The 17,675-nt window shown below is 36.9% G+C and overlaps 1 protein-coding gene across 27 annotated transcripts in view; it reads right to left on the bottom strand.

Moving 5' to 3' along the window:
* Positions 1-17,675, bottom strand: part of DLG2 (discs large MAGUK scaffold protein 2) — a 2,233,668-nt gene that overhangs the window by 328,523 nt on the left and 1,887,470 nt on the right. For all 27 annotated transcript variants that reach the window (XM_070457186.1, XM_070457179.1, XM_070457180.1 and 24 more), the window contains one exon: positions 9,702-9,804. In XM_070457186.1, coding sequence (XP_070313287.1) covers positions 9,702-9,804 — 103 coding nt within the window. The remainder of the gene's footprint in view (positions 1-9,701; positions 9,805-17,675) is intronic.

The raw sequence follows: 17,675 nt of genomic DNA, 5'->3' as shown, positions 1-17,675 counted from the left end.
CCTGGAGGGCTACAGTCCATGGGGTCACAGAGAGTCAGACACAACTGAAGTGACTTAGCACGCACACACACACTGTACTCTAAGGATATACTCGAGTTTCTAGACTCTAAGAGTCTTGGTCCAAGTTCTTCTCTTTTCCTAAAGTGACCACCTTATTAGCTTGTATAATAAATATAATAGTAATATAATCACTAGTGTGATTTTACTTGGCCTCTGTAGGTACATGAGGGAAAGGGCCATGTCTGTTTTGCTCATCATTCTAGCTCTAGCATTCAGGGCAGTGTGTCGCTCATCAGAAGCATTTAATAAACATTAGCTGAATAAAAACTGGATGAATGAATTTTTATTTTGTTATTCCTTAATTTTTGTAATGCATCAGCTATTCTTTATTAAGAAAGCAAATTGTCCTTAGCAGTGGAAACATGAATATGAGGACATGGAAAGAGGGAATAAGAGAAGATTATTGTGAACCAAAGCACAATTTGGATACTTTTGCCTTCTACAGACTTAGTCAATGAGCCTACCAGGAATCCTATTTGGATTAGGAACCTATAGAGCACATTAAAGATGGATACTTTGTATTTCCTAGGCTCATTTTTGTTCCATGCTGAAGTTGCTATGACTTGTGATTCTGAGAATTTAAGACATCCTATTTCAGCTTTCTGTGCACTTGATTTCCTGAAATTGATTTTTTTTTCATATTACTTTCTATCAACCTCAATAAATGTATTTGTGGGCTTGGTAATTACAATTTAATTTATTAAGTGGACAAGATTTAGGCTACAATGAGTCTATAAACAAAGAGACCATGTACAGTAAGTTGTTCATCTTGAAAGCCCCCACAAGCAATAAGTGCTTCCACTTGAATTACACTTAAAATTGTAATTGGAGGGTTCAAATCCTATTAAACACAGAAAGAGAAATTTCCATAGATACAGATCTTTCCCCTTCCCACAAGTGAATGAAAGCAGAATATCCATGTTTTAAAATATGTGGAATAAGAGAACATTTAGAAATTACCTGCTTGTAATTATTATTCTTAGATGACAAGTTTTAATTAGAAGACACAGTAAACTAACTTTTACAGAATGTCAGCTGGAAAGAGTCTTAAAAATAATCTCTCTAACCATCTTAATTAACAAGCAATAGAATCAATGTTTAGAAGAGCGATGTGGCTTAAATGTGGTCAATAAAGCATTGGGTGCAGAGTCAGGGGAAGGAGAAGAAAGCTGTATTTTTACATTTGAAGACCGGCTTAAATAAGGGGATAGTCAAAAAGATGTGGGGGTGAACTAGATGGGAACCCAGAACACTGATTTAAGTTAGCAGGTATTTTAAATCTGTTTTGATTTACATTCCTTTTGATGGAGTTAAGTTAGTAAGTACTTTAAATCTGTCTTGGTTTGTATTCTTCTTTTCATCTCTGTGGAGACAGTTATCTAACATCCTGAAATTTCTTAGCAAATGGAAGGGTTATCTAACAATGATTTGTGTGCACTTTGCATTATTTATACACTGAAGAATGGGATTAAGACTCTTCATTTCTATGTATTCGAGCTGGATGTTTCTAAAGCTGAATAAGGATCTTAGAGATGTTTCTGGGTTGTCAAAATATCTCCAGCACAATGATATACTTAGTCTCTTTCGGTACTAAGGAGTGAACGCTTTATGTTACCAGATGCCAAGGGATCTGCAAAATTATATAAAATCATTATATAGATGATATACAAAAGGGTTGATATATTTAATTATGGAATGAAAGTTGCTATGGCGATGGGAAGAGGGATGATACAGTGGGAGTAGGCATAAAATATAATTATTTTTGTAAATATTTTTAATCCCTTTGAAATGATTTTGGGATATTGTATTCCCAGGGTAGAGAATGAGGTCAAGAGAGTTTTCTAAGAGTAGGAAATGGTATCTCCCTTTGTCGTCATTATATTTCTCTAGGTCCAAATTGGGGTATGGACAAGAGAGAGGGATTCAGCATCGTTAATCATTAAAGTATCTGGAGAGAACCTTCTGGTGAATCTGTAGACTCAATTTCCAGGAATCATCTTTTTGGTCATATTTTATAGTCCTATGTATTAGATGAAGGCTAAGGAGAAAAATGAAAGCAACTAGGAGAAGGCTAGAAAAAGGATGCATTGAGGAAACATCCTGGGAGATTTCCAGTTGCAGGAGGTAGTAGTATCCATTAGTGGATGTATATGTATATGAGAAAGAGTTGAAGAGAAAGACATGGCTAAGCAGTACAAATTCTAGAGTCATATGAAGTTTTGTTTCCTAATATTTTGATAAAAATTAGAACCTACCAACCAGATTAACTAAAACAGATTTCATGTAACATATTTGGAGAAATTGGATATGTGGCAATAGACTATCACTAAGGATGAACTGATTGATGACAGAAAGATGGATGAATGGATAAAGGGGGCTCCAGGAAGAATTTAGGGTGAGAAAGAGGAAAATCATAATATAGTTGATCTATTTATTGAACTATCAATATTTCCAAATTGGTGGTTATTTTTAAAATTAACAATAATTGTTTATACTTTTAACACACACACACACACACACACACACACATACATATACATAATTTAACTGTGATACATGAACAATAGCAATTAACAACAGTAAACTAGAAAGGAAAGTTGTGTACATGAGAAATCCCTGAGATGCCATGAGAATTTTTTAAAAATCCCTTTATGTCCTTTTGATCATAATGGCTTATCGGATGATTTCGTGGACTATTTAAGCCATCTGTCCTCATGAGCTATTATAGAGATTAGAAGAATTAAGGAATTTACTAGCTGTTCAGCCTTAGTGGCTATGACAGCTTTTAAGTTACTGAACTGCTTTCTTATCTAGAGGCTGACTAAGCTTCAGCTCCCGGTCTGTGAACCGAAGAAACTGGACAAGATAGTATTAAAGGATTCCTCCAACTCTTAATTTCTGTTTCTCAAGGATTCTGGTTAAACCACACAGAATGCATCAAGTTACCTAGACTGCGCATTCATTTCTTCTTAAATCATGCAAACAATGTAAAGGAAAAAGGTGTTATGTTAGCGACAAAATATTCAAGTAATGGAATTTATGCTTCTATATCACCCAAGGTCATTTCTTAAAATCTAGAGTGTACTAACTGAAGAGTTATTCTGATAAATACTTTACTCATCCTAACTTTTCCTTTTTGTAGGTAAGAAAACTGGGACTCATAAAGATGAATAACTACCACAAGGTCACACAGCTGGAGTTAGGGTTGGTATCAGAATACTGGCCTCACTGCAGTCAAGAATCCTGCACAGTAATTTTCACTCTAAAGCTCATCTTGAATTTTTCCTGATGATGCTGGTGCAATTTCTGATCAAGACCCACAGCTGGACCTTATGAATCTTGCCTGGGCATTTAAGATGCAGTTATTTGCACTGAAAAAATATTTTGATATGCCACAGCTGCTCATTCATATGCATAAATCTACGTAGACACTGGTTTAAATAAAGAAATGTAGCTTACACTGCAAGTAAACTTCTTGAATGTTGCAAATACTCTCCTTTCTGAGAACCCTAACGTGTAGAAGTTGCCAATATTCCTCCAAGGTTAAATTGCCTATTACTTTCAAGTTTTCATCATTTGTTTGATCCTACAGAGAAATGCACTATAGTTTCCAATTCTGGTTTAAGCTTGGAGACTTAATTCAGAGTGGTTACTCTGAAGATCAGAGTTTCACTTCATGCTAAAAAGGAATATATAGTTCCCTGCACCCCCTGAATTAGCTACATAATTTAATAGAAGTAAAAAAGATTATTTAAATTAATTTCTATTTTAAAAATAATAAGTTACTCAAAGAAAATTTATAGTGATGGCTGAATGAATTTTTGGTTCACCAAGCCATCCATTAGGATGGGGTTCAATCTTCCCTGATCCCAACTCAGTGCTTCTTTAGCTCACTTGCAGGAGAGGCCATGATGCAAAAGAATGAAGCCTGAACAGGTTCACTGTGTCACTGGCTGAGGAGTTCTAGCAAGATTTAGGAACTAGGTTGATAATCTGTATTTAGAAGGGAGGGATAGGCAAAATAGAGGTGACACATGAACTTCTTACACCCCCTGAAGCTTGATCTGTTTCTAGGAAAACCACTGAGATATGACCTACCATTGAGTGACACATGTCAGAAATCACACCTTGTGATGTCTCCTTATGTGACTTGCCCAGTACTCCTGGTAGGAGTCCCACCCAATAGTGTCAAGTGGCAATTTTTGCAGAGTCCCTAGGTATTCTAGAGCAGTGCTTCTCATAGTCTAGTGTATGTACACTAATAACCTATGGATCTCGATAAAGTGCAGATTCTGATATAGTTAGCTTGGGTTGCAACTCAAGATTGTGCCTTCCTAACAAGCTCTCAGTTTCTATCTATGTTGCTGGTTCACAGACCAGAGTCAGTAGACCAAGACTCAAAAGTAACTCCTCTCTTCCCCCAGCTTCCTACATGGCTCATTTCATCACTTCTTTTAGTCTCTGCAGTAATACCTTGATGGCAAGAAGACCTTCCCTACCCACCATATATCTCTCTGTCACTATCAGCCTTACTCTTCTTTCTATTTGTCTATACTACTTATCACCTTCTGAAAAATTTTATATTTATTTGAAAGGGCAGCTTTGGTTCACTGATATATCATTTTCCAAGAATGTTGACTGAGGCATAGTAAGGGTGCAGCAAAAAAAAAAAAAAAAAAAAAAAATCTATTAACTGGATGAATATGACCACTCTGCCACAGTCCCATAAACCAGACCACATTTATGAGTGTCCAGGCAATGATCAACTCTGTTCTTTGGGATTTTCCTTCAGGAACTCAGATTATTCTGTTAAAGAATAAAAGGTTGAGGAAACCAGGCTACTGGCTACTGAAGTGCCTGCTCACTGGTGGGGACCACCACTGACTTCCTCCTTACTACTTTCAACCTGTTCTGAAGCCCTTGTAATGTCCGCAGCAATGCTCTGAGTAGCCAAATTAAAGACAAGGGGGTATTGATAGCTTTCATGGGAAGAGCTTGGCAATTAATTGTCTCTACTTTGTGCTTTATCCAACAATTTATATTGTTCATTTGATTTTCCTAGTGAATATCTGGTGGTTTATTATTTCAACCTCAGTCAGTAACCTCACACTAAACATAGGTGCTATTATATCAGCGAGAAGGCAATACATGCTATAAAGGTTTGCCCCAATCTGACCCAGGGGAATGCTATATTAGACTCTTTGTGACAAATGTATAATTAGGTTGTAATCAATGCCTTTTTTGTTAAAGTTGTGTTACCAAGCTCTAAAAAATGTGAGCGCTTTAATTATCTTTTCTTTGTTCTGTATTACAGACCAACAGCTGTAGATTTTCTGCAGTACAGGATAAAGAGAGTTTATCCACTAAGGTTGCTAAATGTTTTGTAACAAAAAAAACAAAAAGCACCACCTAAAAACAGCATCAACACCAAATGTCCAGTCTAGGGATTCATTTACCATTGCTACGTTTAATATCAAAAGCCCAGGACATTCATTCAATATTCACTCTGCAAATATTTCTTAAACATCTGTTATTAATATTTTCCAACACACTAAAGATATTATACTTCTAAAACAAGTGGAGACACATTTGATAACTCTTTAATAAAGCCTAGTCAAATTCACATTGAGCATATTAACATGGGAGATAAAATGAGTGGTAGAAGGCTCCTTGCCCTCCAGAAGCTCCCTTGAGTGGAGGAATGTGCAAGTTCCACAAGGGACATACCTGGTGTCTGAATGTAAGTCTAGGGAACTCAGAGAAAGAGAAAACCAACAAGAGCTCAGAGAAAATCAACATTGATTCAGCAGACTAAAGATGGCTTTGTAATGGAACTGGCATCTGAGTGCCTTCCAGATGAGCAGGAATACTACCGGTCGAAGAGGAGAAGAGGGAATTCCAGGCAGAGAAACCCACAGGAGCAAAGGCCCATCAACATTACAATTCAGGACCTAGGTCAGGGACATGGAGCAGTTCTGTGAAGCAGGGGGACAGTGAAAAAGGATGATGCTGGGCAGTGGCAGTGGGGGAAGAGGGCATGGAGATCAGCTGCGATTATATTGTGAAAGGCAAGGAGTTGCGTACAGGCATCCTGAGGTGATATCGTTTAGAATGGTGATTCTGAAAGCAATGAGGAAGACGACAGAGAAGGGTAAGGAAATGGGTGTGTGTGTCTGTGTTGTGTGTAGGGCGGTAGGGGGCATTATGTTTCTTTTTTCCAAGTAATGTTGGAGTAATTTCATTAATTGTATATAGGTAACAAATTTTTATAAGAATTAATTTCTCATATTGCTTAAGTAAAATTTTTTCTGAAGTATCAGATACGTGATCCTTTAAAAAAAAGGATTATTATTATTAAGGTGATACATGCTAATTTCAAAGCAAGCATGTGATACAAATTGGATAAAAAGAAAGGTGGTAGAAATGAACACAGTGATACCACCGGAAGAAAACATTGTATGTGACTCTTTAAATTTGGCTTTAATTCTACCACCTAGAACTAGATATTGAATAACATTGACGATGGATAGAGTAATTCACACAACTGGGACCAAGCTCATTTTAAGCAAAAGTGAGTATAACAACTTCGGCCTTACTCTGTGCAGTGAAAATTGCCAAGGAAGACATTAATTGCTATGTTATGATAATTATAAATTATTTATCATTATTTCAAAAACTGTGCTAAGTACTATGAAATACGCAGTTGAAATGGTTTTATATTTTGCATAACACACTTGTTTAGCACATTTTCTGCTTTGAAGCAAAAATGAAAAAATAAAAATAGTAAAAATGCAGCCCTTCAATCTTCAAATACTGTCAAGTGAAAACTCAAGTACTGAAGAATGGCAAGCTTTTCTTCATTAGTTCAACAACTTTGTAAGAAATACCAGTTATATGTACAATACTGAAAAATTCATCTACAAACAAAATACAGGTTTTGGTGTCTGCAACACTTTGATCTCACAGTCTTAGGTAGGTATTTTTTCTCCCTGCTCTCTGGAATAGAATTCCCACCCATTTTTTCAAAGTCTGTTTCCATTTTCCCATTTTCATGAAGTACTCTTATGCTGGTCTGGTTCCTTCAGGTTTATTCCTTCCATGACATTCCATAATTCTTAGAGATGGTATCATGATCATACAGTTTTAGTCATCTGTCATCAGGAACTGATTTCTATTAAATGTATCTAAGTCTTTTCTCCTGAATAAGTTTAAAAAAATTTTCCTTAAAAACAAAGAACTGGGATAGGGGTAAAGGTGGAATTTTATGAATATCTACTAATATTAAGCAAGGCATCTAGAGTTTTCCTGATAAAATGATTTGAATGTAAGTGAAAAACAGATTCCCTGAAAGCCTGATTCTTGACTGTATCACAAGAGATGTCAATAAAATCAGTCTTAGCATGGATACCTTGCAATACTTATGCAAATAAAGGGGACTTGGTGAGACTTTCCTAATGGAATCCCATGGCATTCTTTTTTTATCTCATTCTTATTTTAGATTGTTATTTTAAAGTTAAATTGTTCATTATTTCTTAAATATGTTGTATAATTTAGATGTCCCTAGCTGACCTGAACAACAATCCAATCAGTTTTCCATTTCAAAAAATAGTTAAATTAAGGTTCAGTTACCCATTAAATTTGCAAAGGGAGGAAAAATGATTGCTTATTGTTGCATTACCACATTTCCAACCGATTTAAAGCCGTGACAAATTAGAATGCAGTTAGACTATTAAAATAGGCAAGTCATTCTGTGAATTTGATTTGTACTTTGGCATTTTGAAATACTAAACTTGTTGTTGTTATTTGCAGATTTCTTTAGAAGCACTTTAAAAATCAATTTATGTGATTTATAAGACATGTTTTGAACAGGCATCTTGATAAAGTACAGCACAGTTTCCAAAGTGAGTTTATTGCTTAAAGGAAACAAAGCTGTAAGGAAGCTTAGGAGGAAGATTTATGCTGATAGAACTAGGACATGCTTATCCTTTACTGTAGCTTTTAAAGCTTGGAATCATTCTGTTCAAGGTTATTTGAATGACTGTCTTCACCATCAAGAGTTTCTAATTGGTGTAACTATAGTTTGGACCATCTTATCAGTCTGAAGGATTGAGATGAGAATTTTCAGGGATATTTATGTCTTGTGTCAGATCATACAGTTTGAGACAAAGAAAACAGCTATCAGTAAGATGGAAGAATCTCACGAACAAGTTCTTAATCTATATGAAGTAGAATTTGTTCATCAAATTGCGTTAGCCCAGATCTTTTCATTTTCTGTTTTACAATGGAGCTGTTTTACTTTGGAGTTGTTTATCCCTATTAGAAGACATATCTACTAAATTTTAAGAAGCAGAAAAACTTCTCAAAACTCCCTAAACTGTCTAACATGTTTCCTTGGTGATAATATCTTCCATCTTTGACAAACACAAATCCCCTTTTCCCAGGTGGCTTTCTGGTCATATTTGTGCTAGGCCAATAGAAGAAAGCAATCAATACTTTTTTGTGGGGGTATAACTTAATTGCAAATTCTAAAGTCAGGCAAAATGAAAGTAGCATATCAAAATGCATAATTCAATTTTCTTTATTCTCTTGTAAAACATGTGGTTGGCCACCATTAATGGTAAAATCTAAGATGTCACAGGAAAGACACAAACCTCAGTCTTCCCAACATCAATAGAACAAGTGATACAAAGAAATCATTTGAAAAGGCCAAATAAGCCTCTTCATACCCACATGCACAAAGGCTCTTTCTTGAATGTACCTTGTACTTTCGTATTCACCTGTTAAATTCTCCTCTCTGCTAGCCACGTGAACCAAAAACAGTTCAATACATTTCTTGAAGACAGAATCATATTCCTCTGTTTTTCTGTACAAAGTCTAGTCCACAGTGGTATATGTAACTATATTTCATTAACAAAAGAGAAACTTATATATATATGTATTTGCTAATTTGCTAAGAAATCAACTTCACAATAGGTAACATCCCAATTGTCTCACTGAACCTCATTCTGATCATAGAAACAGATGTTGAAACAAATTTAAAAAAACAGGGTTTGCCAATCCAATTTATAATATTTTATTCTAAATAAATTAGAATAATTCAACTCAAGGTATCTCACCAAGTCTCAGGGTTTATAGTGATATATTCCAAAACAAGGGAAAGTAAGGCAGAAAAGGCAAAAATAAAATAAAATAAAATTCCACATCAAAGACATCCAAAAACCATGTTAGTATTAATAAAAATAAGTCATTGCCACAGGAGAGAAAATGGTCTACTGATCATGGTCTATTTCTGTAGCTAAGATCTCTCCCCTTGCTTCCTAAATCTTAATTGTTTTTATAGTATCCATTGCTGACCAAAAGCGTATACCAGGTGACTGTAAATGAAATAAAGCTGATGCTAGTTGTTATTTGTTTGAATTTGTATTTGCAAACAGGCCTTTATAAACTATTAGATTTTTTTCCTTGGAAGATTAAGAGTAACAAAACCTCATGTTCTTTGGACATGAGCCACCAATTTTTCACCATAGATTGTTTTTAAAAAATCTTGTTTGTAGTAACTAGTTAATATCAGTGATCAGAAACGTGGTCACCCATTCACACAGAAACGCATCAGAACGTTGTCAGTTTGAGTTCTCACTGACCTTCGGGTTGATATTGTGCTATAATCGTCACCGTCTGTCCAGCCCCCTTCAGTGCTGCAGCAGCCTGTTCATGCGATGCTCCACGAAGGTCAATGCCGTTCACCTGAAAGAGAGGAAGCCAGAGAATTCTGGTATTTCATGAGGCACGTTATTCTGATGTGTGCTCAGTTGCTCAGTCGTGTCGGACTCTTTGTGACCCCATGGACAGTAGTCTGCCAGGCTTCTCTGTCCACGGTATTTTCCAGGACAGATTACTAGAGCAGGTTGTCATCTCCTTCTCCAGAGGATCTTCCCAACCCAGATAGGCAGAGGGAAAAAATTTCCCCAAACAGAGAGGCTGTTTAAGATGATGTTACCTGCCTCAAAACCCTTCATGTCCTACCCAGGCACTGGAGTGCTAACTTATCAAATTTCATGCCCTTGATAACTTTAGTTAGCAGAGATGTGAAATTCTAGCCAGGGTGTTTGTGCCATGGTCTCAGTGGGTTGAAAGTTCTGTCTACCCAAGTCCATTAAGATTTTAATGCGTGCATTTAATAAGCTTCTATGAGTTTTGTAGATTTCTGGGGTAGATAGGAGCCTTCAAAATTAAAAGGAAAATGGGATAATAAAGAAAGACACATGTAATATATGTAGACAAGTATGTGCTGACAGAATAATATATTCATATGAGATTCTGGGGGAGACTGTGTGGAATGGGGCTGGCTGCCTGCCAAATCCCCCATTTTGGTTATATGCCTCATCCTGTCATCCTGAGCCTGGATAGACAGCCCTGATCCTTGTTCCAAAATAAACTCGATTGCCCCACTTCTTACGTACGATCCCAGAATGAATTGTGACAAAATGAAATAGAGAATTCCGGGAGTTTATGTTGCTCTTACTAACTCCCATTTTAGGACCCATGCCAAAAGAGAAACAGAGCATCTGAAAAATAAGCATAAAACTCTGCTGAGAGGGGAAAAGAAATCACTCAAGTCAAATTTAATGAGAGGCGGAAGCTAAAATTTTTCTCGAATCAATTCAGTCTAAGCCAACACAATATAATTACTAAGTGCTTTCCAATGTCAGGGCTCTGTGACTGGCCCGATAGGGGGACGGAGGATGGGGAACAAAGGTGAACAAGACAAGCCCCTAAGAAGCTTTTCTTCTTCAACTGAACACACAGTAATCCAGTTTTCTAACCTACCCAGCTGATATTAAAATTCTGCTTCCTTTAACTTATAGGTTAAGATGGCTAGGGACCATGAAGAAGAGTAAAAGAACTGCTCAGCCCATCTACACATAAAATAGAGAATGTTTTCCCTTCTCATCGGTCTTCTTTGACAATGAAGGGGTCATGACTGGGGGTGGCCACTGTGTTTCCCTATCAGGGCTGGAACATCTGTAATCTTTAATCCCACATGCTGTTCTTCTCATAATAACTTTGTTAAAGTCTCCTTACTCACTTTTATAAATTGCCTGGTCTTCTATTCTGGTGAAAGCATTGATTGGCTTTCTGTGCTTACTGAGAGCATCAATGACGCGGTTACCCTGGGAAGTGTATTGAGTGAGACTGGGCCTGGCTGGACCATTCCCCTCTAGCTGATGGACAGTCATTATCACCCCTCTGAGCCTCAATTCTCACCTGCTTCAGGGGGAAGGGACTGTGAGGCTCAAGCCTCTCTGAACCATAAAATTCCAGATTTAATCCTTATATAATGACATTCACTTCAGAGGCTGTCCAAGCATTGATGAGTCAGAAGTATAACTCAGAGAGCCGGAAGAGACAAAAAAAGTAATCTGATCTCGGCTCCTACCTACAGGAAGCTGAAGGCACAAGCTTCAAGGGCCAAATCTCTTTTGTCAAACAATTAGGGTTGACTTTTTATTAAAAAATAACATATGGTCATGTTAATGAATTCTTATGTTTTAGAAAGGTATAAAAAGAAAAGTGAAAAGTCCCCTCACTGTTTTCACTCCCAGAGGTAACAACTGTTGGCCGCTTCTTGTGTATGCTTTTTAGAAATCTGCTATATGCATGTGCAAGCGTGTGGCTTTATCTCTATTTGGTTTTGTCTATGTTTTAATACATTATTGACTTTCTGTTTAAATGGACAGGATCATATCATATATATGTATAATTCTATAACTTGTTTTTGTTTAGTTTTTCATTTAACAATGTATCTTGGACCTCACCCATATCAGTTCATATTGTCTTATCTTTAAGTGGGAGCCTGTATGCCATGGTGTGGATGTACCAGTGATTTTTTTAGTAGGATCCCTACTGGTGTGGCTAAGACTGTGTCTAGCTTTTTGCTACTGCAAACACTTAGGAAGGTGTTTCTGAAGGATAAATACCTGGAAATACACTTTCTAAGCTAAAAGGTATATACATTATTTGTTTCTTTTAGTTTGCTTTTGTACACTTAAAAAATATGTGTTTACTAAACCAACAGAAACTAATAATGAAGAAAACACAAACAGGCCATAATCTCATTGCCCAGATAATGTATTGAAATAAAATATATAATTAATATACAGTTAGCCCTTCATATCTGTGGTTTGTGCACTGGCAAATTCAACTCTCCTCAGATTGAAAATATTTTTAAAAATTTCCAGAAAGTTCCAAAGAGCAAAACTTGAATTTGCTACATACCTGGCAACTATTTACATTGTATTAGGTTTCATAAGTAATCTAGAGATAATTTAAAGTATACGGGAGGATATGAATAGATTATATGCAATTACTGCTGCTACTGCTACTGCTAAGTCGCTTCAGTCATGTACGACTCTGTGCGACCCCATAGACGGCAGCCCACCAGGCTCCGCCGTCCCTGGGATTCTCCAGGCAAGAACAGTGGAGTGGGTTGCCATTTCCTTCTCCAATGCATAAAAGTGAAAAGTGAAAATGAAGTCGCTCAGTCATGTCTGACTCTTCGCGACCCCATGGACTGCAGCCTACCAGGCTCCTCCGTCTATGGGATTTTCCAGGCAAGAGTACTGGAGTGGGGTGCCATTGCCTTCTCCGATATGTAGTTACTATACCATTTTAAATAAAGGACTTGATTGTTCGTGGATTTTGGTATCTGTGAGGTTTGGGGATGAGGACTGTCCCTGGAACAACTGAGGGACAACTGTATGCTCATAATGCACATACATGAAAATTAAAGCAATATAAAAATTTTATTTTTAAAAATAAAATTTAAAAAAAATTATTTTTTATATGCTTCCCCTACCTCTTATTATCCTTGCCAAAGATACCACATTGATGGCTTCTTGTATCCACTACCAATTATTTCTGTTATGAATATAAGCAGGTTCATACAATTATAAATAATTTTACACAAAAGATAGTATTTTATATATTGCTTTATACTTGATTTTCTTCCATTTACTAACATATCTTGGAGATATGTTGAAGTTATATATTTTTTATATTGAAGTATAGTTGACTTACAATATTATATTAGTTTCAGGGGTACTGCATAGTGATCCAATATTTTCATAAATTATACTCCACTTAAAGTTATTATAAAATTATGACTATATTTCTCTGTGTGATACAATTTATCTTCCTTGCTTATCTATTTTATGCATAGTAGTTTGTATTTCTTAATCCCCAGGGTATTTTTCATTTGTATATTCTTATACATTATCCCATGCTTCTTAATAGCTGTGGAAGGTTCTATTAGTCAGTGTAAAACAATTTATTTTACCAGGGCACAGTTGTTGGGTGCTTAGGTTGCTTTAATATTTTGCTATCATAAACAGAAGGATAAAGGGTCTTAGGGTTACATCTGATAGCTATTGCCAAGTTGTCTCCAAAAATGTATACTCCCACAAAAAATATATGATTGGCTACTTCCTCACAGTCTTGTAAAAACTGCTCATACCCCAACATTTGACCTTGGTTATTCTGATAGGTAAACAATTATAATTTAAAATTTTATATTTCTTCACTTATGAGGTTAAACATCTTTTCATATGTTTGTTGGTTATTTAAATTTCTTTTTGTATAAAACACTTGCTCATTTATGTTGCCTTTTTTTCATTGTTTGGATAGCTTACACTTTAAAAAATTTATCTGCATATTAAGAATGTTAAAAAAAGAATATTAGTTCTTCATTTCAGATAACTATTGCAAATATCCTTACTAGTTTTATATTTGTATTATTATTGTATTTTAAATATTTAAACTTTTCCCTTCTATTTCTTGCCATACTGAAGTTTAAAATGTGTTACATAGTCACATTTTTTTTTCCTTTTTAGCTTTTGATTATTGTAATGTATCTTCCCTTCTCTGATACATATTAAACAAATTACCCATGTTTTCTTCTAGTAAAACCTTGGTTTAATTTTTAGCTACTTAATCTTTGATCTACTGGAATATATTTTAGTATTTGATGTGAGAACCAGGCAAACACACCTTTTTTGGGCACCTTTCCTTTACAGCATCAGACTTCTACATCTTCCAGTATTCTAACCATCCTATGAAATTTTCTCAGTTAGTACATTAAGGAGGCATGAAAAAATGGGAAGGAAAAAGGGATTTGGAGTCAGAACTAGGTTTGAATCCTGAGCCCACCATTTGTAGGTAAGTAACTTGGGAAAGTCATTTAACTTCTTTCAACCTCAGCACCCTTACCTGCAAAATGGATATAACTTGTACCTACCTATCAGGACCGTTACATGTAGTAAATGAGACAATAATTGTCAAACCCCTAACACAGAACCTAGCACAAACTGGCATTCAGGAAGTAGTATCTTATGCTGTGAGTTTTTCTTCAAAGAACTGTGATTATAAGTGAGGAAATAAAATCTAATGGAAACTAATGAACACAGAATATAATGTATGGGTTCCTTCATGGTTTTCCTTTCTTTTTCTTCTCTTTAAAAAACAGAATTTCAGGGGCTTCCTGGTGGCTCAGTGGTAAAGAATCCTCCTGCTGATGCAGGAGACATGGGTTTGATCCCTGGTCTGGAAAGATCTTATACGCCACAGAGCAACTAAGCCCATTTGCCACAACCATTGAGCCTGTGCCCTAGAACCTGGGAACCACAGCTATCGAGCCCATGTGCAGCGACTACTGAAGCCCGTGTGCCCTAGAGCCCGTGCTCCAGAAGAGAAGCAAACAGTGGAAGCCTGCACACCGCACCTGCAGAGCAGTCCCTGCTTGCCACAACTAGAGAAAAGCCTGCAATGGCACAGACCTCGCACAGCCAAAAACAAAACAAAACGAACAAACCATGTAGTAGATGCAACCCTCAGGTTTGGGGAAAAGATACTGATTAAAGGAACACAGCATTTCAGCACTGGAAGAGGTGCTCATCCATCCGGCGCTTACACATTAGAGACGGTCTCCAAAGGGGAATGAACCTGCCCCAAGGCTTGTCAGAGTTAGCGCAGGGTTAGCCTCAGTCCAGAGTTTCCCTTGCCTAGCCCAGACTTTTTCCACCGTAGCAGATGTAACTTAGCCTGTGTGTATGCTTGTTTTCCACTGGGTGAGTAATAATAAAATCCTGTTTGATGATTATGCTTATCCTGGACGTAATTCTCATTTGTAAAGCATCTGATGCTGTTGTTCATTTCAGTTCAGTCGCTCAGTCATGTCCAGCTCTTTGCGACCCCATGGACTGCAGCATGCCAGGCCTCCTTGTCCATCACCAACTCCTGGAGTTTACTCAAACTCATGTCCATTGAGTCGATGATGCCATCCAACCATTTCATCCTCTGTCGTCCCCTTCTCCTCCTGCCTTCAATCTTTCCCAGCACCAGGGTCTTTTCCAATGAGTCAGTTCTTCGCATCAGGTGGCCAAAGTATTGGAGTTTCAGCTTCTGCATCAGTCCTTTCAATGAATAGTCAGGACTGATTTCCTTTAAGATGGACTGATTTCCTTTAGGCAGTCCAAGGGACTCTCAAGAGTCTTCTCCAACACCACAGTTGAAAAGCATCAATTCTTCGGTGCTCAGCTTTCTTTATAGTCCAACTCTCATACCCATACTAACTACTGGAAAAACCATAGCTTTGACTAGATGGACCTTTGTTGGCAAAGTAATGTCTCTGCTTTTTAATATGCTATCTAGGTTGGTCATACCTTTTCTTCCAAGGAGTAAGTGTCTTTTAATTTCATGGCTGCAGTCACCATCTGCAACGATTTTGGAGCTGAAAAAAATAAAGTCTCTTACTGTTTTCACTGTTTCCACATCTATTTGCCAAGAAGTGATGGGACCAGATGCCATGAATGTTTTCTGAATGTTGAGCTTTAAGCCAACTTTTTCACTCTCTCTTTCACTTTCATCAAAAGGCTCTTTAGTTCTTCTTAGTTTTCTGCTATAAGGGTGGGGTCATCTGCATATCTGAGGTTACTGATATTACTCCCAGCAGTCCTGATTCCAGCTTGTGCTTCATCCATCCCAGCATTTCTCATGATGTACTCTGTATATAAGTTAAATAAGCAGGGTGACAATATACAGCCTTGAGTACTCCTTTCCCGATTTGGAACCAGTCTGTTGTTCTATGTCCAGTTCTAACTGTTGCTTCTCAACCTGCATACAGATTTCTCAAGAGGCAGGTCAGGTGGTCTGGTATTCCCATCTCTTTCAGAATTTTCCACAGTTTGTTGTGATCCACACAGTCAAAGGCTTTGGCATAGTCAATAAAGCAGAAGTAGATGTTTTTCTGGAACTCTCTTGCTTTTTCGATGATCCAGCAGATGTTGGCAATTTGATCTCTGGTTCCTCTGCCTTTTCTAAATCCAGCTTGAACATCTGGAAGTTCACGGTTCACACACTATTGAAGCTTAGCTTGGAGAATTTTGAGCATTACTTTGCTAGTGTGTGAGATGAGTACAATTGTGTGGAAGTTTGAACATTCTTTGGCATTGCCTTTCTTAGGGATTGGAATGAAAACTGACCTTTTCCAGTCCTGTGGCCACTGCTGAGTTTTCCAAATTTGCTGGCATATTGAGTGCAGCACTTTAACACCATCATCTTTTAGGATTTGAAATAGCTCAACTGGACTTCTATCACCTCCACTAGCTTTGTTCGTAGTGATGCTTCCTAAGGCCCACTTGACTTCACATTCCAGGATGTCTGGCTCTAGATGAGTGATCATACCATCATGATCATCTAGGTCATGAAGACCTTTTTGTATAGTTCTTCTGTATTCTTGCCACCTCTTCTTATTATCTTCTGCTTCTTTATATGATTTCTGTCCTTTATTGTGCCCATCTTTGTATGAAATGTTCCCTTGGTATCTCTAATTTTCTTGAAGAGATCTCTAGTCTCTGTTACCTTGCTGCTGTTATCCTTAGCAATACCACATTGCCTGTGTCCCTGTGGATTGCTAAAACCTCCAGGTTTTAGCAGACATGCTTCCTCCAATCATCAAGCTTTTCAAGGTCACTTTGATTCTTATTTCTATTTCTGAGGTTTGACTTTTCATTAGTAATCTTTGCTCAAATAACATTTTCAGAGGCATTCAAAAACAGTTTACATTATTGGTATGACATTTTAAAATACCAAGTGTGACACAGCCTCACATATTTATTATTTCTATTTTCCTACTCCAGTTTTAATTTTCTCTTCTTAAAGCATGGACTGGGAAATTGGATGTTATTCATTTTTATAGAGATTAAAATGATAATCATTGATAACAGCATCAAGCAAGCTCATATATATATATATATGAGATATTTATATATTATCTTGTTTAATTCTCAGGAGGCTGGGATTATTTTTCCAGCTTTCCATATAAAACAGAGCTCAAAGAGAAGCACTAACTTGTTCAAAGTTACATAGTTGAAAGAGGTTAAGGATTTAAAACAGCCTAACTAAAAATCTTGAACTCTTAACTACCAATTCCTACTGTTTTCCTTTAATAACCTGTCCATTTCTGCGGATCTTTGCCTACAAAACTCCAGTTCTGAAACTTGACGTTCAAGCTTCCCGAGACAGAAGCACATAACTGGGGGTGGCTGGTTGACTCTACAGTA

Source organism: Odocoileus virginianus, chromosome 28 (genome assembly GCF_023699985.2).
Source record: "Odocoileus virginianus isolate 20LAN1187 ecotype Illinois chromosome 28, Ovbor_1.2, whole genome shotgun sequence".
Lineage (NCBI taxonomy): Eukaryota > Metazoa > Chordata > Mammalia > Artiodactyla > Cervidae > Odocoileus > Odocoileus virginianus.
Note: the sequence above shows the minus strand (reverse complement) of the source record. Positions and strands in the feature narration are given on the sequence as shown.